At 36.9% G+C, this 20,336-nt stretch overlaps 1 protein-coding gene across 2 annotated transcripts in view; it reads left to right on the top strand.

Moving 5' to 3' along the window:
- LOC150092501 (uncharacterized) overlaps positions 1-17,468 on the top strand; it is a 64,094-nt gene extending 46,626 nt beyond the window's left edge. For both annotated transcript variants that reach the window (XM_090414511.1, XM_090414512.1), the window contains exons 4-8: positions 10,429-10,955; positions 11,232-11,373; positions 13,211-13,399; positions 14,871-14,997; positions 16,959-17,468. In XM_090414511.1, coding sequence (XP_090270637.1) covers positions 10,429-10,955; positions 11,232-11,373; positions 13,211-13,399; positions 14,871-14,997; positions 16,959-17,250 — 1,277 coding nt within the window. In that variant the 3' untranslated portion in view covers positions 17,251-17,468. The remainder of the gene's footprint in view (positions 1-10,428; positions 10,956-11,231; positions 11,374-13,210; positions 13,400-14,870; positions 14,998-16,958) is intronic.
- The last annotated feature ends 2,868 nt before the right edge of the window (positions 17,469-20,336 follow it).

Genomic DNA, 20,336 nt, shown 5'->3' with positions numbered 1-20,336 from the left:
TTTGAAGAAACTGAATCACTAGAAGTTAGACCTGGCAGAGAACCAAAAACAGCGCAAGAAGAGACAGTAACAGACGTTGCTACTGCGGTGTTCGACGACAGAGGGACCAGTACTGGTCCAAGCGCTCGTGCCATAGCTCACAAACTTGATATGGCTTACTGTACACTCTGGAAAATCTTATTGAAAAATGCTTCACTTCTATCCGTATAAGTTCAGTCGTGTGCAAGCACTAACTACTGCAGATTATGATAAGCGCATGACCTACGCACTAACGTTTCTTGCCCGAATGGAGAATATTGTGGGGTGATGAGACTAATTTTTATCTCAATGGGTCGGTCAACTCTCATCACTACAGAACTTGGACATCACTCTGAACATTATCAAGCGATCCAGCAAGTACCACTGCATTCTCCAAAAGTAACCATGTGGTGTGGCTTCACAGCCGATTTCATAATAGGACCTTACTTTTTTGAGCGTATTACCCCGACAAGTCCTGTAACCTGCTCCATTACTGGAGAGATTTATCGAGGAATGGTGGAAAATTTTGTCATTCCTGCATTGCAGCAGAGACAATGTCTGGACTCCATAATTTTTATCCAGGAGGGAGCACGGCCAAACATTGAACGGACAGTAAAGCCTTTTACGCCATCATTTCAGTAATGAGAAGATTATCAGTCAGTTCTGTTCGACAGCATGGCCGCCTCGATCCTCGGACATCACTCCATGTGACTTTTCATTGTCAGCATCCAGGAATGCTAACGCATTCCTGGATGCTGACAATGTCAAGTTCTTTCGTAATATCCTCGTTTTTAATATGATATTGCCATTGATGCCATCTGTTCACGCCTCTAATCTTTCTCAGGACTCTCATATCTGCGGTCTGTAGTCTTTGGTCAAGTGTTATTCTTCTGACCCAGCTCTCAGATCCATAAGTTAAAACTGGTTTGAACACTGTCTTGTATACAGCTAATTTAGTGTTCCGACTAATTTCTCTCTTATTCCATATGAATTTATCCAATTGACTTCCCACCATACCAACTTTGCTCATTCTGTTGTCTATTTCTATATTTAATTTACCATCGTCAGTAAAAATCGTGCCTAAGTAGCTGAAATGTTTTACTTGTTCCACAGGTTCTCCATTCACAACACAGTTGACTTTTTCAATGATTCTGCCTATTTTCTTTGTCTTTTTATTGCTGACCTTCATACCATATCTATTACAACAGCTATTCAATTTAGTCAGAGAATCTTGCAGACTTGTAGCAGATTTATTTAGAAGTATAACATCATCCGCATAAAGCAAAGAGCTGACATTACCATCTCCAATTTTCATATCATGTTTAATACCACTTTCCTTCATAATGTGATCCATATAGATAATGAATAACAGAGGGGATAATATACATCCTTGTCTCACACCAAATTTAACATTAAACCATCTTCCTGTACTTCCTTCAATTCTACCTGCGGACTTACAACTCAGATAAAGACTAAATATTGCTTGATATAATTCCCCATTGACACCATATAACTGCAGCGTATTGAATAGCTTCTCTCTTGGCACCTTGTCATATGCGTTTTCGAAATCAACAAAACTTAAATACAGATCTTTGTTATATTCCCATGCTTTCTCGACTATTTGTCGTAAAGTGAATATCTGATCCTGACAGGCCTCTATTTGGCCTGAATCCAGCATGTTCTTCACCAAGCTTTTCATCCACAATTCTTCTCAAGTATATTTGCATAGATCTTGCCAGGAACACTCAATTGGGAAATACCTCTGTAATTCTCACATTCAGTTTTATTTTCCTTTTTATATACGGGTACTATGAGAGCTCTACTCCAATTATCGGGAATTCGTCCCTCTGTCCAGGCTTTCTGAACTATGCAATGTAGCCACTGTAAGACTTTTATACCACCATACTTCAGCATTTCTGATCGAATATAATCTACTCCTGCTGCCTTTCCACATTTCAAGCCTTTGATGGCTTTTTTCTATTTTAAGTATGGATATATATTCCTGACTGCATGCCTGGTCAGTGTTGTTTTACCACTGTGCTGTCATCACTGCTTGTTTCATTTAGCAGTTTTTCAAAGTAATTACTCCATACTTCAAGGATATCTTTTTCTCCTGTTTTCATATCACCTTTATCATCTCTAATTCCTTTTACAGCACTCTTTCCCCTATTCCTAAGCTTTCTCAACAACCTCCAGAATATTTTGCCACCATCTTGATATTTATTTTCTATATTCTTGCCAAAGTCCTCCCATGACTTTTGTTTAGCCAGTTTTACACAGTGTTTAGCATTCTTGCATTTGTCTCTATATTCTCTAAGAACACAAGCTGACTTATTTGCCAGTAACTTTTGATATGCTTTCTTCTTTTTCTTCACTGCCTCTTTAACTTCCTGTGTCCACCAGAGAGTTCTGATTTTTTGATTCTTGCAGACAACCTCACCACATGCCTCTCTGGCAGAATCAGTCAATGTTTTCTTCAGAGTTTGCCACTGAATCTCTAAGGTTTGATTCCTGTTCTCAAACTCTCTCATGTTTTTTTCGATAATCTTTCTGTATTTTAGTCTACAGCTCACATCTTAGAGCTGCTCAATTTTTATTCGCTTTAACACTTTCTTACATGCTATTCTTTACAATATGAAATTCAATTTTTTCCTGCTCAAGACGAGATAGTGATCACTTCCAATTTCAAATCCTCTGTACATTCTGGTGTCCTGCACCAGGGAGAAAACATCACTATCGACAATAACATAGTCAATGAGACTTTTCTTAATCCTAGCCTCTTCTCTCCATGTGAATTTGTGCACATTTTTATGTTGGAACATGGTGTTAGTAATAACCAGTCCATGTCCTGAGGAGAATTCCAACAGATATTTGTTATTATTATTAGCTTTGCTCTTTTCTTCATATTTTCCCCAAATATTTTTGTATGTCTCACAATCATTTCTTACTCTGCTATTTAGATCCCCAACAAGGACCAACTTTTCCTTTTTCATTGTGTCAGTTGCTTTTTCTAAAGCCACCAAAAATTCCTTGTTATATTCCTTCTACCTTAGTAGAACCTTCTGTGGGACCATAGGCACAAGTAAGTCTCATTTTCCAGTTCCCCATTCTCATATTTGCTCACATTACTCTACTTGAGACTGACTGCCATTCAAGAAGATTAGCCTCGTATTTTGTGTTGAATACTATGGCTGCTCCTTCTTTTCCTTGATTGTCATTGCCTAAATATAATATTTTGTATTTATTGCTCAGAAAGATCTCACCAGTTTTGGTCTTTTTTGTTTCAGTCACCCCTATTATGTCGATCGGCATTTATCTAATTCCTCAGTTAGTTCCATTTCTTTGCCATTCAGGCTTCTTACGTTGACAGTACCGATCTTTAACTCTGGTGATGTTGAATTGGGGTTTGTTTTCTTATTTGTTCCAGTAGCTGACTTTTCGCTGTTTTCCCTGGTTCCCTGGCGAAAACAATGGGGACCTTGTTTAACCGGGAGTCGCCCCAGCCGGCATGAAATTTTGTCATGTTGTACCATCATTTTTATTTTGGAATACAATTTGGTGGGCTAAATCCCAAATTGCCAGCCCATCCTCGTTCGTTCAGTATCCAAGTAGATACCCAACAGGGTGCACCACGAGAAGGTGAGGATTGGACCTTAGGTCAGAAGCCCTTGTTATATATGGTTCTCTGTTATATATGTAATGTTATATATGGTTCTCTGTTATATATGTAATGTTATATATGGTTCTCTGCATTCCTTTAAAGGCTATGTGGAGGTCTCCTCCACATAGCCTTTAAACAGCTTTGACCTTATACAGCTTTGACCCTTAAGCACCCCGTTTTCAATAACTGAAACCTAATAATTATAGTGAAACTTATATTTATAGTGACCTACTTATATATTCCTATTATTCCTATTAACTATTCTATTAATAGTTAGAATAGTATTAGGAATAAGAGGAATATATAAATAGTTAACCATAAATATTAGTTGGGTATAACTATTATCCCTAACTATTGTATTCTTAAATATGGGGCTCATTCTCCCTCACCATCCTGTCCCAGTTCTGTAACAATTAATATTCCATCTGCACAGCTTGTAATGAGAAAGAATATTAATAACTTTATACAGAATTAAAAATTTCACACCGCTGAGTATAATCGAAATAATAAATCCTACATAAATTTTTTTTTCTCATATATGGGAATAACGTAACGTGAAACATGATTTCAAATTTTGTCACGATTAATTTTCCAAGCGATGAATTCTCTGGACGCGATGATTTACAGTTACATAAGTTAATTAATAATACCTGTTGTAGGTCACATTTTTTCCCCTTCAAAATTTGAGAAAGTGTGATTATACACGGTCTTTTTATTTACAATAAAAATATTATATTTTCTACTATTTCACACAATACAAAGTCACTTAACTATTTACAATCATTTTTAGTAATATTTAATGTTTTATTACATTGTATTTTCATGTATTGCATGGTAATATTATTATATTATGCAGAGTAATACTGATATATTACATGATAAGATTTAAAAAAAATTTTTTTTTTAGTTTATTATCTCTCAAATAATGACATGAATATACTAACATTTAGGCAACAATGCATCTTTTTCTTGCAAAATGGTTCCGTAAGAATTATAATTACTCTTAATATCATTATCATTTGCAGAATTTTTCATTGACACAAGAGTAAAAGGTGTGTATTATTACTATTAATAATAATCATAGTAATCGTGTTTATTATTAATGACTCATAAGTTAAACAATATTACTTATGTTGCAGTTTACATAATAATAATTTTTTTAAATTTAAATTGTAAATGAAATATATAATTTTAAACTTAAATATATAACTGAAGTATTACTATCACATTTTCTGTTTACTACGAGAATTCATTACAGAATGTTAAATGAATAATGTTAGATAAATACTACTACTGGGATGTAACTCAACTGCACCCTCGAAGCTTTGTAATTAGCTTATCTGAGGGTGATACTGGTTATATATACATATTTGATATTGATCTGGTTGTTATTGATTTTGTCAATAACAAAATCATTTGTTATTGATTTGGTTACTGTGTTGGAAGTAGGCAGATCTTTGGGAGGTCAAATGAATGATCTGAATGGTCGGATCAAAGTGAAATTGCCGATATATCCTGTGTTATTGCATCTGTCTTGATGGTTCACGTTCTTTTTTTTATTCTGGGGTTCTTTTTGAACTATTTAGGAGGCATTTTTCTTTACAGTGGCAGCTTTCTATGTCTTCTGTGCTTTTAATTTGTATCGGCTTTGAAGTTTGTGACTTCCTTATGAATATCTTGGCATCTCTGGTCCACAAAAATTGATAATTTGTTTCCATTTTTGCTTTTCTTGTTTGGTACAACAGATTCTGGTTGAATAGGGTTAAATATTTGGATAGCAATATTGGTGTATTGTCTTGCTGTGCGTTCAAGTCCTTGGCAACTGGTTTTTTCTGCCTGCTGACTTTTATGAGATTGTCTCTTGTGGGCTTGCTCTTAAGACGAATTATGACTGGTGCAGGTCGTGGGAAGCCTTGGTTTTTTCTCTTCCTAGGAATCCGATTTACGGTCTGAATGTCGTTAAGCTGTTGGGGGATATCAATTACATGGCCTAATTTTAAAACCACGTCTCTGAGGTTTTCTGTAGGTGCAGTTTCAGGAAGACCGTTTATGACAAGATCTTTTTTATGTTGTTGCTGATTTAAACGTTCGTAATGTAGTTTTAGAGAATGAAGTTCTTGACGGAGTTCGCATGTCTCTTTCATCAAATTGTGTTGCCTGTCTTTTAATGCCTTAATGCTCATTTTCATGTTCTTTTACCGTTCGCAACACTTCTATAACTGCTAAATTATTAAGTTTTACCAAATCTTCATATTCGCTAGATTTTTTTGTTATTTGTTCGTTCTGTTTCTTAAAGAGTTCTTGCACAAGATCTACTAAGCTGGCTTTTATAGTCACTAGACCGTTTTCTATTAGCATACTTAATGAGTTTAAATTATAGGACTCACCTGCGTTTTTTTGTCTGTCCAGTTCGTCATCAGATTTTGCCTCCGGTATAATCGGCTGCATCGTAGGTGGCTGCCTTACGTGCGTTTCTTTGTTCCTCATGCAGATTACACACTTCCATTCCTCACGTGTTACATCGGGTTCATATTTATGATGCCAGGTTGTTTCTGAAAAGCCGGCACATTTTAAGGGTAGAATCCTACTGCATTTCGTACAAGTTATATTATTTCCGTGGGACGATAACTCCTCCAGGCATTTGATACACTTCATGACTCACCTTTCTTCCCTTAGTCTGTGAGGCGTGATTATAAAGATGGCGACGTCCTTTGTTCTTCGCGGGGTGTTGACCACGGTCCTCTCTGTTCCCTTTTCAACACTTCAAAACTTGGTTTCTTCTTAGCCGATCTCGTTGAATTTTATATCACTGTCTTCGGCGTGATAAGTAGGGTTACTTGGGAGCACTTTCAGCTTAAAACAGGAGTTGGAACCACTTCAAAACTATAAAAAACTGTAGCAGCGATATCACCGTGCGACCGTTCGTATGCCTACATAGCGCCCTTTAATTATTCTGTAAATATAATAGTAATATTTTGATAATATTAATAATAATATTATTACATTACATTTAGTCATTTTAATATTACTATTAATTTAATTATGTTTTATGCAATCTTCTTTTTTTTTTTTTTGAAATGAGTTCTTAGTCTTTTAATTTTGAAATATAAAAGACTAAGACTAATCATAATATTAATAATAAATGCTACAAAAAGAAAGGGAAAAAAAACTTCAAATTGAGAGAATAATGAAAGAAAATACAGAAGACTTTAGCAACGTAATACAACTGATCGGCAGCAAAATTGGAATTCAAATCGCAACCACAGATATCACCTCTATTAGCCGAGGCCCACAAAAAAAAAACAAAAAAAAAAGAGAGACCGCCACCAGTCATCGCTCGTTTTATCAACAGAAGTCTGAGAGACCCCATTCTTACAGCAAGCAAGAAAACAAGGCTGACAACAACGATCCTAACTGATAAGAAACTCCCAACACCAATCTATATAACGAAACACTGGAATCCATACTTCAAAAATCTTTTATACCAAACAAGGAAGACAAAAACAGAGAAAAACTACAAGTTCCTGTGGACAAAGAATTCCCAGATATTTATGAGAAAGAATGGGAACACTCGAGTAGACATAATTACAAGGGAATCCGAATTACACAACCTACCAATATAAAACACTAACTTTTCACATCCTTAAGTAGCGATTAGAACTCATTTAAAATCTATATAATGGAGATCTCAAACATGGGCGAACATATTCAGTTAGACAACATAAACTTCAAGATCTTTGACTCTTTGAAGAAATGGTCAGACAACACTTCCACCAATGCCAACTTCACTATCGTACACACAAACATAAGAAGTATAAAAAACACTGGCTTACATTGATAACAGAGCTCAAATATACCATGATAAATATAGATGCGCTAATACTGACCGAAGTTGCAATAAACGACACAGAAATTTACGCATACAACATAAATAATTATCAAACCTACAACTTATGTAGATCAAATAAAAGAGGAAGTGGCATTGTGGTATTTATCAAAGAAAAATACAATGTGACTAAAAACAAACTCACTTCGAAAATGCGGAAACACTAATTTTGAAAATCACAAATAGCCACAATAGTATCAAATACACAATATACAGACCCCCAGATAATAATCCACTCAGTTTTCTTCACGAGTTAGAAACATGGCCAAGCGGCATCGAACCCCGTACAACACACAGACTCATCCTAATAGGAGACATTAACATAAATACTCTTGACCACGCTTCTTCAACCACTAACACATATCTTGATATACTAAGTCAGTACAACATAAACCCTACCATTAACTCCCCAACAAGAAAAGAAATACTCAATAACTCACTAACAAAATCATGCATTGATCATATCGACATACGGGCTCCCATTCATACATATAAATCATCAGTAATTAACGTCAAAATTGCCGATCATTATTTTGTCTCAACTTCGTTTTATTACGTTTCCTACCCCCCCCTCCTACCACCACAAACGTCGACAAAATCGATCATATTAAAGAGCATTGTCGATAACCATGTAAAAAATACTGACTCATTCAACCATGCTTTCACAAACAGCATCACACAACTCAAAAAGGACAAACTACCAACGATCAACAAAAAACTACCAACTCAAAGTCAACAAAAAACGATGTATTTTTCATCCGTAACAAAACAGGAACAAAAAGAAGCAATCTAACAACTTAAACCAAAGAACACTCCAGGAGTAGACAAAATAAGACTCACAGACCTTATAACACACTTTGAACAAATAAATCCAATACGTTTGAAACTCGTGAACATAATATTCGACACAGGCATTATTCCACAACAACTAAAAACTGCAGTAATTACGCCAATATACAAACACGGCAAACGAAACGATACTCAGAACTACAGACCAATATCTACCCTACCAGTCATCTCAAAAATTCTAGAAAAAATAACGCACCCCAGACTACAGAACTATTTACCGAAGTACAACATCATCTCACAAAACCAATTCGGCTTTCAGAAAACAAAAAGCACCATTACTTCATTAGAAGACATCGCGACACAATAAACAAAGTTTTCGACAAACACAAGTACGCCGTCCTTATACTTCTGGACCTAACCAAAGCATTTGATACACTTGAACATAACGTACTACTCACCAAACTATACTCAACAGGTATAAGAGGAACACTGCATACATGGTTCAAGAACTACCTCTCAAACAGAACACAAGAAACAAAAATAGGTACATGTCACAGTCGAGGTATACAAAAAAAACACGGTGTCCCTCAAGGTGCCATATTATCACCCACTATATCCAACTTATACATTAACGATGTTCATAACATATCCATAAGAAGTCAAATATTTCTGTACGCGGATGACACTGCACTATTAGCAATCCACACAGACATCAACACGGCTCTCTGCAAAGCACAACAAAACCTAAATGAAATCACAACATACTTCCACTAAAACAGAATTCTAATCAACGGCACCAAAACACAGATGTTGATAATACACATCCCAAGAATCATTCGCCCCGCATCACTATCGATACACTTTCACACATACCTCTGAATTAACAACAAAAATACCTGCCAATGTTCAGAAATCAAGCCTCTAATACACGCAAAATACCTCGGTCTCTATATAGATTCCCACCTTAAATGGACAAAACTTATAGAATACCTTCACACCAAACTACGGATCATCGCAGCAAAACTCTTCCAAGTTAAAGACATTATTCCATCCGTGATATAGGAGATTTTTATGTTGGATGGAATAATGTCTTTGGCAAACGCATCAAACAGCTAACAAAATTAGAAACATTACATAGGAAAATCGTGTCAACAGTGATCTGGATACCTTACATGCAACAACCATTATCGACAAGCACTTGGCGATACACAGAATTCTGAGCATTAAAAACCTGAAAAACTACATGACATTAACAAGGAATTATTTCAACATCACCTATCGAAACAACAGAAACATATGTCGTATAACGCGACCTACAACAACTCTCTACATCCCTACACCCTTCAACAACTCATACGGTTCTTTTTTGAGATCACATCAGATACCCACGCAACTCAACAACCTACCAAGAAATTTAAAACACGTAGATAACTACAGAACATTAAAAAACGAACTCTGTAAAATATACCAACAAAGTTAAGAAACCATTAACAGTAATATACACATCGCAAATCACTAGCATCCAATGCCTACATCCCATACATAAACAGGAGCAACAACACACATAGTGAAGGCTAAGTCCCACTCTCTTCATAAAATCTAACCCAAGCTTTAAAGTAGGTGGGATTAACTTGCTTCACTCATCTACAAGTAATCCTTATAAACAAATGCAGAAATTTGTGTGTGTAATCACTCTTTCTCAAACTTTAAAAAAAACTATAAAAAATTCTGTATAATCTTCATTGTTAATATTAGAAGAACATGTGTTGTAAATACATAATATAAAGGCTAAAAAGTATTATTAAAAATTTTAATTGAAATCCAATGTAGGAATTGCAGCACTTAGTGCTGAACTCTGTAAAATTATAAGGTGCAATGTCACACAAGATGTTTATTGTACGTATAAATATTTTAGCAATCGATAAAATATATGATTATTATTAAAAAAAATTCGCATTTGATTATGCAGTCTTTATTTGTGTAAATCAGTTCTCACATGTGATATCCAGTTTAAATTCAGATTTTCCCGTCATTCATTTTATGGTTCAGTATCCTCTATTTTTTTTCATTTCAGACAATCCTTGGAACTGCGAATGCCCGCTCTATCCACTGATCCAGGCATTGGCGGACAACGTAACCTTTCTCGATCAACCCGAATGTGCAGCTCCCCATTGGCACCAAGGAAAGGGACTGAAATCTTTTAGTTTCGAAGATCTGGCGAGCGCTAACGACAACTGTCCTGTGCCATGCCACTGCAACTGCGTTTATTTCTCCAACGAAACGCATTCCTTTTATGGCAATTTAGTGAACTGCAGCGGTCAAAATTTGACGTCTGTGCCGCCCCAGGTGATCTCGATTTTAAACTCTTCAAGCACTGAGATGTTTGCTGTAAACTTGGAAGACAACCAACTCGCTTCTGTAGAGGGGCTCTTTTCGAAGAACGTCGTGGGTCTGCTGTTAAAAAACAACCGGTTGACTAATCTGCCTTTTCCGGCCATCACGCAGATGCCCTTGGAATATGCTACGATGTCTGAGAATCCGTGGACGTGCGATTGTAACAGCAATGAGCTCAGAAAGTGGATTACAGACAAACGAGCGGAGGTCAGTACCACTCTTTCTTGCCTGATTAGGATCATTGTGTTTAGATTATTGTCTCGCTGGAAATCCTTGGAGTCAGAAGACTTACAAGGATATCCATTCTACTCTCTCTCTCTCTCTCTCTCTCTCTCTCTCTCTCTCTCTCTCTCTCTCTCTCTCTCTCTCTCTCTCTCTCTCTCCTCTTTCTCTTACATGTTATCTTTCCAAATTCAAACTAAAAACGAAAGTTTAAGTTTATACATAAATATATAATTAAAACGAATTTCTTTTGTGTTCCAGATTATTGATGTCAATGATACAAAGTGTGCGAACGACGACGCAAATGGAAATAATAAAAACAAAGCGATCGTCAGTCTCACAGAGAAAGACCTTTGTCCTGACGACTCCTTTTGGACAACAGCGCTCCCTATCATTGCTATAGGTACGTATGTTAGGGCTGAGCCTAATATTTCTACAACAAACATTCGATTTTGCTGTTTAATTTTTAAAAAAAATTGAATCTCAGCGGAATTTACAAAGGAATTTAGGGTGGTGTGTATTGCGGAAAAGGTGCCTTCTACAAAATTTGACTCATTAAAGTCTGCCGACTTATTCCTTCTCAAAGAAATCTCTGGAAAGTTATTTTCATGTCCTGAAAGTTGAACACTTGCGAAACACCAACAGGAAATTTTTCCCCGCATCAACACACCCAAAGAGAATTCCTTCGTTTTTTTTTTTCTTTTTTGAATAATTGCAAAAACATATCAACTTCATCCCCTCTTCTTTGTACACAGTATCCTCTAGGTTCTATCACTTAAACTTGAGTGATGAAAAATTCTCAAAGGCTGTGGCTGATCAATGGAAGTTATGCAATGGAGAGAGAGAGAGAGAGAGAGAGAGAGAGAGAGAGAGAGAGAGAGATTCAGTATTAAGTAGTATGGTCTTATCTGTTCAAGAATATCAGTTATACAATAATAAGACTGTTGCTCCAAATTATACAAATGTTCCACATTTAGTAGTATACTGCATGTCAGGGGACATGCAGTATTCTACTGAATCTACTCTGCATCATTAATATTAATACTAATTCTACTCTGCATCATTCCCCCTCACATTACTTGCTGTAATGTGAGGGGAATGATGCAGAGAATCATTGGCAATGGAGGAGAAGGTAAATTTCTTCCTACCACAAAACCTGCCAGAAGAACAGACGCCACATGCATTTCATAATTCACTGGCCTCAGCAGATTCGGCTTTAACATCAAATCGCGCAACAATTCATCGACAATACGGAGAATTCTGTGTTGCCGACAGTGTGACTGTTCTTTGGAAACCGCCCAGTGATTCGCCGTGTCCTCCTGCAAGGGCTGTGCCCTAGAAACGTGCCCTACCCAACTTAACTAAAATAATTAACTGGCAAAACTAAGATCTTTTATTGTTAAAAGACCATAAGATTTAATGATTACAAATACAAAGGGCCAACAAGTTTCACTAGCCACTCTCTAGCATTTTCAAGGCTGTACTAGTGTGAAAACAAATGCATCAAGTTACATGAAAACATACACTTTTATTAACTGATAGACCGTTACATTTGATAATTCGTGTTGTTTGATGGCATGCATGCGTTCGAATGCTTCAGTCAGAATCCGGTACATGACCACGTGTTGTGTAATTTCTCGCATATTGTAGTTCTGTTGAGCTGAGAGAATTGATGAGATATTTCCATATGTGTTTAAGAATAGCACCTTGATTTCTATTTAAATTATTGCCTGTGCGTAGCACCACTGCTGCTTCTTTGAAAGTTCTGTAACTGTAGTCATTCTCGATGTAAGGCATAGAACTGTTTTTCCAATCTATAACGTGATTTGATGTTGAGAAATGATGAGCTAAACCAGATGTGATGATTCTATTGTGATTGACATCCCCCACATGTTCCTTCTGTCTTATTTCAAAACTTCTAGAAGTTTGTCCAATGTAAGAAAGGCCACACGTACATAGAATTTCACATACGCCAGGAAATTTGAAGAACGGTACCTCATTTTTGGGCGATCTTAAGACTTGTCTGATCGTGGTAGTTGGTTTAAAAACCACTCTGATGTTATGAGCTTTTAAAATTTTCGCCAAGTCGCACCATGGTCTCCCTAACAACAAAGTGATTTTCAACGATCGGTTGATACTTCTTAATTGAACGAATGTGTGAATATAACCTTTTACAAAACGGGAAGAAGACTTTTATGTATTTTGCAATATTTGTTCATAGAATAATATTTGTTTTACAGGTTCGTCAATTCTCTTCGCAGTAGTCGGCGTTGTCCTTTTCTACTACAGAGAGGCCATTAAAATATTGCTTTACTCTGCCGGAGTCACATTCATGAAAGCCGCAGAAACAGACGAAGGGAAAGAGTTCGATGCATTTATCTCTTACAGCGATCAAGATCAGGAATATGTAACAAATATCTTGGTTCCCAGTAAGTATCAGTGCATTTGTATAAATTTCTCTTTAATGATATTCATACTCAGGTTTATTCAAGAACATTTTATATGTCCATAACTGGTGTAGAATCATCGTTCTCCTTACTAGAGGTCTGAAGTGGTTTGGCAACGTATCCTCTTTGATTTGCAGAGCAAGGTTTCGAGATCATCCAACGTTTTGCTCACCACCTCACTAATGTGTGACAAGTTCACAGACTTACGTGGGCAAGATTCATATTATTCGTCTGACTCGTTTTCAGTTTGAATGGTTTGCTAGTTTGTGGGTCGATTTCCAAATTTTGTCGTTTTAATTCTCATATATTTGTTGGATGCTAATACTCGCATCGGAATTGTCGCGAGTGCTTGCAGTATGGTAGCTGTAAGTTGGAAAAAACTGGATGATTGGGTAAACTTAGGAAATAAGAAAGGCGACTCATAGGAGTGCCGATGCGTGCAGTCGTCTGTGTGGCGTTTGGATTAAGCACGCAATTGTGAACTGAGCCATTGTAATGGGAAGTTGATTCCGATTTTTATTCAAGAATTACTGGCGAAAGCACTAAGGTTATGAGACCATCATATTAAATATGTTAATTGCGGGGGTTCTTTTGTCCCGTTTGGATGCTTTCCGAGATGTAAAATTCGTCGGTCACTGCACGAAACCTGAATTCGTCTTCAGATGACAAGAACCCTTCTAAAGCTTCTTCGAGTCTTAGGTGAGATTCGAACCCACACCTTTTAACCAAAAAGCACTGAACTGTGGAGGCGGTAGAAATAGCTACTCTTTCATCTTCATCGTGGCTCAGAAGATGAAAGAGTAGCTACTCTTTCATCTTCTGAGCCACGATGGGCTGTTGGTTCTTGTCTGAATGCATCTTTCTCGGGTTATTCAGACTGTTGAAAATGCAGAATGGAGTTACGGTTTGTGTGGACAGCACAAATCATCAGCACTTGTTTGTGAGTTTGCAAAAAGGCCATTAAATTGTTGGCCCTCCGACGAAGTGACAGTAATGCAATTTCGGGGAGGAAAGGAACACGAAACTGCAATCATAGATTGTTAACTAAGAACTGAACGCTACTCAAAGTTTTCATTGGGCTGCTTAAAACAATCTAATCAAAGCACCGCTTGAATGTAAGTTTTTTTGCTTCTGCACATGCTTGACATTTGACATTAAACTGCCGCGAACTGGTTGCTGTAATCGAGTTCTACTTGTGGGTTTAGATTTTTAATAAATATATGTTATACATGCCCTGATATGCTCATAATACTTATCACTTGCATCGAATTCCATATTTATTTCTAACTTTTTGGATATATTTTTTAACTGTACGTATTCATGTACTTACCTGAAAGTTCTAGAATTGTATTTGTTTAGCAATTATTAGAATCCAAACTGCTTTTAATTGATTTAAAAGTTGAAATTGAGTTCAACTCAAATTAATCTAATTTGTCGCTGCTGAAATTTCTAGAACTGGAAGGAGATTACCACTACAGGCTTTGTTTGCATTACCGAGACTTTTGCCCTGGAACCTTCATTCTGGAAAATATCATGGATGCCGTCTCCAAGAGCAGGAGGACCATCGTGATCTTATCTCGGTAAGTAGTTCTTAAATCATCATCCCTCTGATATACGTATCCATGTGTTTTGTTGCTAACTGCTTTAAGAGGATAGTAAAAGCCAATTGGTGAAATATCGAAATAATTGGTTGCACGGGGTGACCTGCAACCAATCCATTTGTCCCCCCCTCTCCCCCGATATCACAAAAGTCTTTAAATTTCTATCAGGCTCATTCAGCAGAACTTCAAAAAGAACATCTCGAATCGGATGTTACGCTGATGTGTCCAGGATGTTTACAGTCACATGATAATGTGGTTATCACGGCTTAGAAAAAGGGATCACGCAAACATCGAGCAACACCGAACTTTTGAAGTATTTGGGAAGAGTTTCGAAAGTACGAAGGATGAGTTTTGTCAAGTTGACACGCAAATAATTCTGAACCTGAACATAAATATTCATGAATCGTCACTTTTTAATTTTGCACCAAGCTCCGATTATGGAAACGTCTTAAGAGAAAGTGCCACTGTGGAACAGAATTGGTTCTTACGTGGCTGTTCCTGATGCACGAACACTATCGAGGGATTTTCCGACGAAACATTCAGCAGTGACGATTCATGAAAATCTAGCCAGAAGACGATAAAATAAGTGGAAAGGACAGTTTTAATGCAACTGCGTTGGTGCGCACTCCATGCAAAGCAACATCCGGACAGGATCGTCGAAAAAATGTCGCTTTTAGGATTTCCCAAGAGTGCCAGCGAAGTTGGTGAAGCGCATCTTCGCCTGAAACTGCGAACTTTAAATTCGGACTGCCCAATTAAAATGCGATTCACAGAGAGGACATCACTGCGGCCTCTGGGTGTAGAAATAAGAAAAGGATGGCATCCAATCGATTAAGAAAAGGCGCGTTTCACTGTCGCAGTTTCGAGGCCACAGCGGAGCAAGAGCCGTTTTCGGAATGCAAGCAGAATTCGAGTTTGACTTACTTAAGCTGTTTTAAATATCGCTTAATTCTTTAATTTCTTTGGAGGGAACGCAGAAATCTGTTTCTTCATTCACTGATCAACTGATCATTTTATTACCCTCTTCTTACAATAATTAAATCTTTCATTTGTCGATTTTCAAAGTAATCTAATTAATAATAAATTAGAGTTCCAGCGGCATATTATATTGGCGGGTTTATGCTACAAGAAACTGAAGAGGCAAGGGATCTTGGTGTATTGATGGATAGGAATTTAAAGTACCGAGGTCACATAGGAAAAGTTGCAAATACAACTTAGATGATAATTGCGATGTTGAAGCGAACCGTGACATGTAAGGATAAGTAAGCCATTTTACCTCTTTATAAGGCTTTGATAAGACTACATCGGGACTACTGTGCGCAGATTTGGTCTCTCGGGTTCCAAGGGGATAAAGAAGCTGTGGAAAGGGTGGAAAGAAGAGTTACAAAGATTATATCCGGATTATGGGATTTAGATTATGAGGACGGATTGCGAGTATGTGGATTACAGACTCTGATTAACAGGAAAATGAGGGGTGATATGATAGAGGTCTATAAACTTTTGAATGGGTGTTATAGCATTTCAAATGATGAAATGTTTCGTTATATGAAAGGCGGGGAGAGAACTCGGGGGCATCCATGGAAGTTAAGGTTGTTCACAGTCAAGAAAGGGGTAAGAGCTAAGTTTTTCTCCAGGAGAGTAGTGAGTGAGTTGAATAATTTGCCCTTAGGGATAGTGAGTGCATCTAGGGTGAATGGTTGAATGAATTTATGGAAAGGCATGATAGCTGGGTTGGGTAATTTACAGCCTCCCTCGATGAGTCCTTGACTCCCTGAAGATTTCAGATAATAATAATAATAATAATAATAATAATAATAATAATAATAATAATAATAATAATAATAATAATAATAATAATAAGTACTCAATGTTTAACAAGTTTGGAACTCCTACAATTCTCGATTTTCCAAATTCCTGTACTTCTCTTTTTTTTTTTTTAGGGCATTTTTGGAAAGCTCCTGGTGTCGCATGGAATTCGAAACAGCTCATCTGCATAACATGAAAGTCAGCCATTGTTACTTGGTTGCGGTGAAATACGGCGATATTAACGTGGGTGATCTCGACGAGGAAATGCAGAATTACCTGGAAACAACCACTTACCTTTGCTGGGGCGAAAGGTATTTCTGGGAGAAGCTCAATTATGCATTACCTAAAAAGGAAAAAAGGGAGTCGAAATCCCAGAATCCTTTGTGCTGCTTCTGCTGTCTTAATCACGAGAACAAAATTACTTGAATTATTTTTGAAATTTTTTTTCGCTGATGGATGTCCTTTGTTTTTCTCATTGCAATCTTTCATTATTGCGTGTGCTGCAAACGCTCTGCAGATTTAATCCAAAATGTAATATTAAATACGAATTATAAAGCTGGATTTCTGTGATATAAGAACATTAGTGAGACCACTTGTACAATCGCAGGATCCTTATTAGGATAAAATATACTTCTTAAGATGTGTTTTGTCGTTGCTTAATCTCCAAAACTCAACTTCCTTTCAACAGTTAAATGTTATTGGTCATCTCTGGGTGCTTCACAAGAGAGTTCTACTTGAGCGTGGTAGTTTAAGATTCTTAATCATAAAAGTTGCAAGAATCGTAAGTACGCGTGTCCGAAAATGTCCGATTGCTGTTTGGACAGGAAATGGACGATAAGATTCCAGTGAGATCACCACAACCCACTTCAGCAAATTCTAATTAAACAGTTTCTCAGTGGGTGTTCACATAAATACAAAAATGTGATTCGCACTTTTTTCTTCATTTATTCTGTCCCAAATTGTACTTTCATGAGTGCAAAGTACACTTGAAATTGAATTATCTAGGAACATTGTACTCATGAAAGTACGTCCAGTTTTATTGTATTTTGGATATGCAATCAAAATGTACAATGTAAACGTGATGTAGTTATTTACTGTAGTCTTCTTCAAGGAGTAGGCATTCGTCTGTTCCTCCAGTTTCACCGGTTTTCCCACTTCGCGACTGGTTTTCCTCTCTGTCTCTCTCTCTCTTCTCTCTCTCTCTCTCTCTCTCTCTCTCTCTCTCTCTCTCTCTCTCTCTATTCTCTCTCTCTCTCTCTCTCTCTCTCCTTCTTTCTCTTTGGTATATCCATCTACCTCTTTTGGTAGTCGATATCTTTCCATCCTAGACAGATGTTTTTTTTTCCATTTCTCTCTCTATTCCTTGATCTTTTCATTTATGTCCTAAATATCGCGTTCTTTTCTGATGTCTTCATTTCTTATAGAGTCCGAGTTTGTGCATCCTTTAATTGTTCTTCAAAATCTCATCTCTGCAGCTTGTTTTCCTCTCTCTCTCTCTCTCTTCTCTCTCTCTCTCTCTCTCTCTCTCTCTCTCTCTCTCTCTCTCTCTCTCTCTCCTTCTTTCTCTTTGGTATATCCATCTACCTCTTTTGGTAGTCGATATCTTTCCATCCTAGACAGATGTTTTTTTTTTCCATTTCTCTCTCTATTCCTTGATCTTTTCATTTATGTCCTAAATATCGCGTTCTTTTCTGATGTCTTCATTTCTTATAGAGTCCAAGTTTGTGCATCCTTTAATTGTTCTTCAAAATCTCATCTCTGCAGCTTGTTTTCCTCTCTCTCTCTCTCTCTCTCTCTTCTCTCTCTCTCTCTCTCTCTCTCTCTCTCTCTCTCTCTCTCTCTCTCTCTCTCTCTCTCTCTCTCCTTCTTTCTCTTTGGTATATCCATCTACCTCTTTTGGTAGTCGATATCTTTCCATCCTAGACAGATGTTTTTTTTTCCATTTCTCTCTCTATTCCTTGATCTTTTCATTTATGTCCTAAATATCGCGTTCTTTTCTGATGTCTTCATTTCTTATAGAGTCCGAGTTTGTGTATCCTTTAATTGTTCTTCAAAATCTCATCTCTGCAGCTTGTTTTCCTCTCTCTCTCTCTCTCTCTTCTCTCTCTCTCTCTCTCTCTCTCTCTCTCTCTCTCTCTCTCTCTCTCTTCTCTCTCTCTCTCTCCTTCTTTCTCTTTGGTATATCCATCTACCTCTTTTGGTAGTCGATATCTTTCCATCCTAGACAGATGTTTTTTTTTCCATTTCTCTCTCTATTCCTTGATCTTTTCATTTATGTCCTAAATATCGCGTTCTTTTCTGATGTCTTCATTTCTTATAGAGTCCGAGTTTGTGTATCCTTTAATTGTTCTTCAAAATCTCATCTCTGCAGCTTGTTTTCCTCTCTCTCTCTCTCTCTCTTCTCTCTCTCTCTCTCTCTCTCTCTCTTCTCTCTCTCTCTCTCCTTCTTTCTCTTTGGTATATCCATCTACCTCTTTTGGTAGTCGATATCTTTCCATCCTAGACAGATGTTTTTTTTTCCATTTCTCTCTCTATTCCTTGATCTTTTCATTTATGTCCTAAATATCGCGTTCTTTTCTTATGTCTTCATTTCTTATAGAGTCCGAGTTTGTGCATCCTTTAATTGTTCTTCAAAATTTCATCTCTGCAGCTTGTATTTTACTTTCATCTTTCTTTTTATCGGTCCATATAACGGAGTTATAATAACGAACAATATAACAGAGTGGGAGTGGCCATTACCCTATATATTTATTTATTTATTACTATATATATATTTATATATATATATATATATAAATAAAAAGAGGAGAAGAGAAATTCAGCTAAATAGTTATATATATCTATATATATATATATATATATATATATATATATATATATATATATATATATATATATATATATATATATATACAGGGTGTTCGGGATAAATTTGACATGTTTATAATTAATTATATTTTTCCGTAAGTTACATGTATTAACACACACTTCTCTTCATTTAAAAGTTTGGACCCTTCTTCATTCATATACAAGATGTCAGAAAGGATGGATAGCTGGAACCCATCTGAATCATGGAAGAGAATAACTTGTATCATGATGATTCGTGCCCGCCATCAAAATAAGGATATTACGACTGCTGCCCAATGCTCCCTGAATACAGTAAAAACAATCAGGCATGAACTAGCGACTTGCAATGGTGACTACGAGGATGTAGCAAGAAGAAAGATCCCTAGCAGACGATTTGATTGCGTTCGTACAGCAGAATTCCTCGCAAATCTTCCAAGAGGGCCTCAGGTTGACTTCAGATGGCTACGTGGAGTTGCTAAACACTGTAGTCAAGCCCTGATTAACAAGGTAGCCAATGGTAGGCCGTATGTATGGCAGCAGGATTCGGCCCCTTGCCACACCTCTGGGAAAAGTCAAAAATGGTTGTCTGAAAATTTCTACGACTTCATCAGTCCAAATGTTTGGCCTCCAAACTCCCCAGACCTTAACCCCATGGATTATTTTGT

Source organism: Typopeltis vanoorti, chromosome 25, assembly GCF_054136105.1.
Source record: "Typopeltis vanoorti isolate ZY-2024b chromosome 25, IOZ_Tvanoo_1.0, whole genome shotgun sequence".
In the NCBI taxonomy this organism is placed as follows: Eukaryota; Metazoa; Arthropoda; class Arachnida; order Uropygi; family Thelyphonidae; genus Typopeltis; species Typopeltis vanoorti.
The sequence above is the reverse complement of the archived record's forward strand: the minus strand, read 5'-3'. Positions and strand labels throughout refer to the sequence as shown.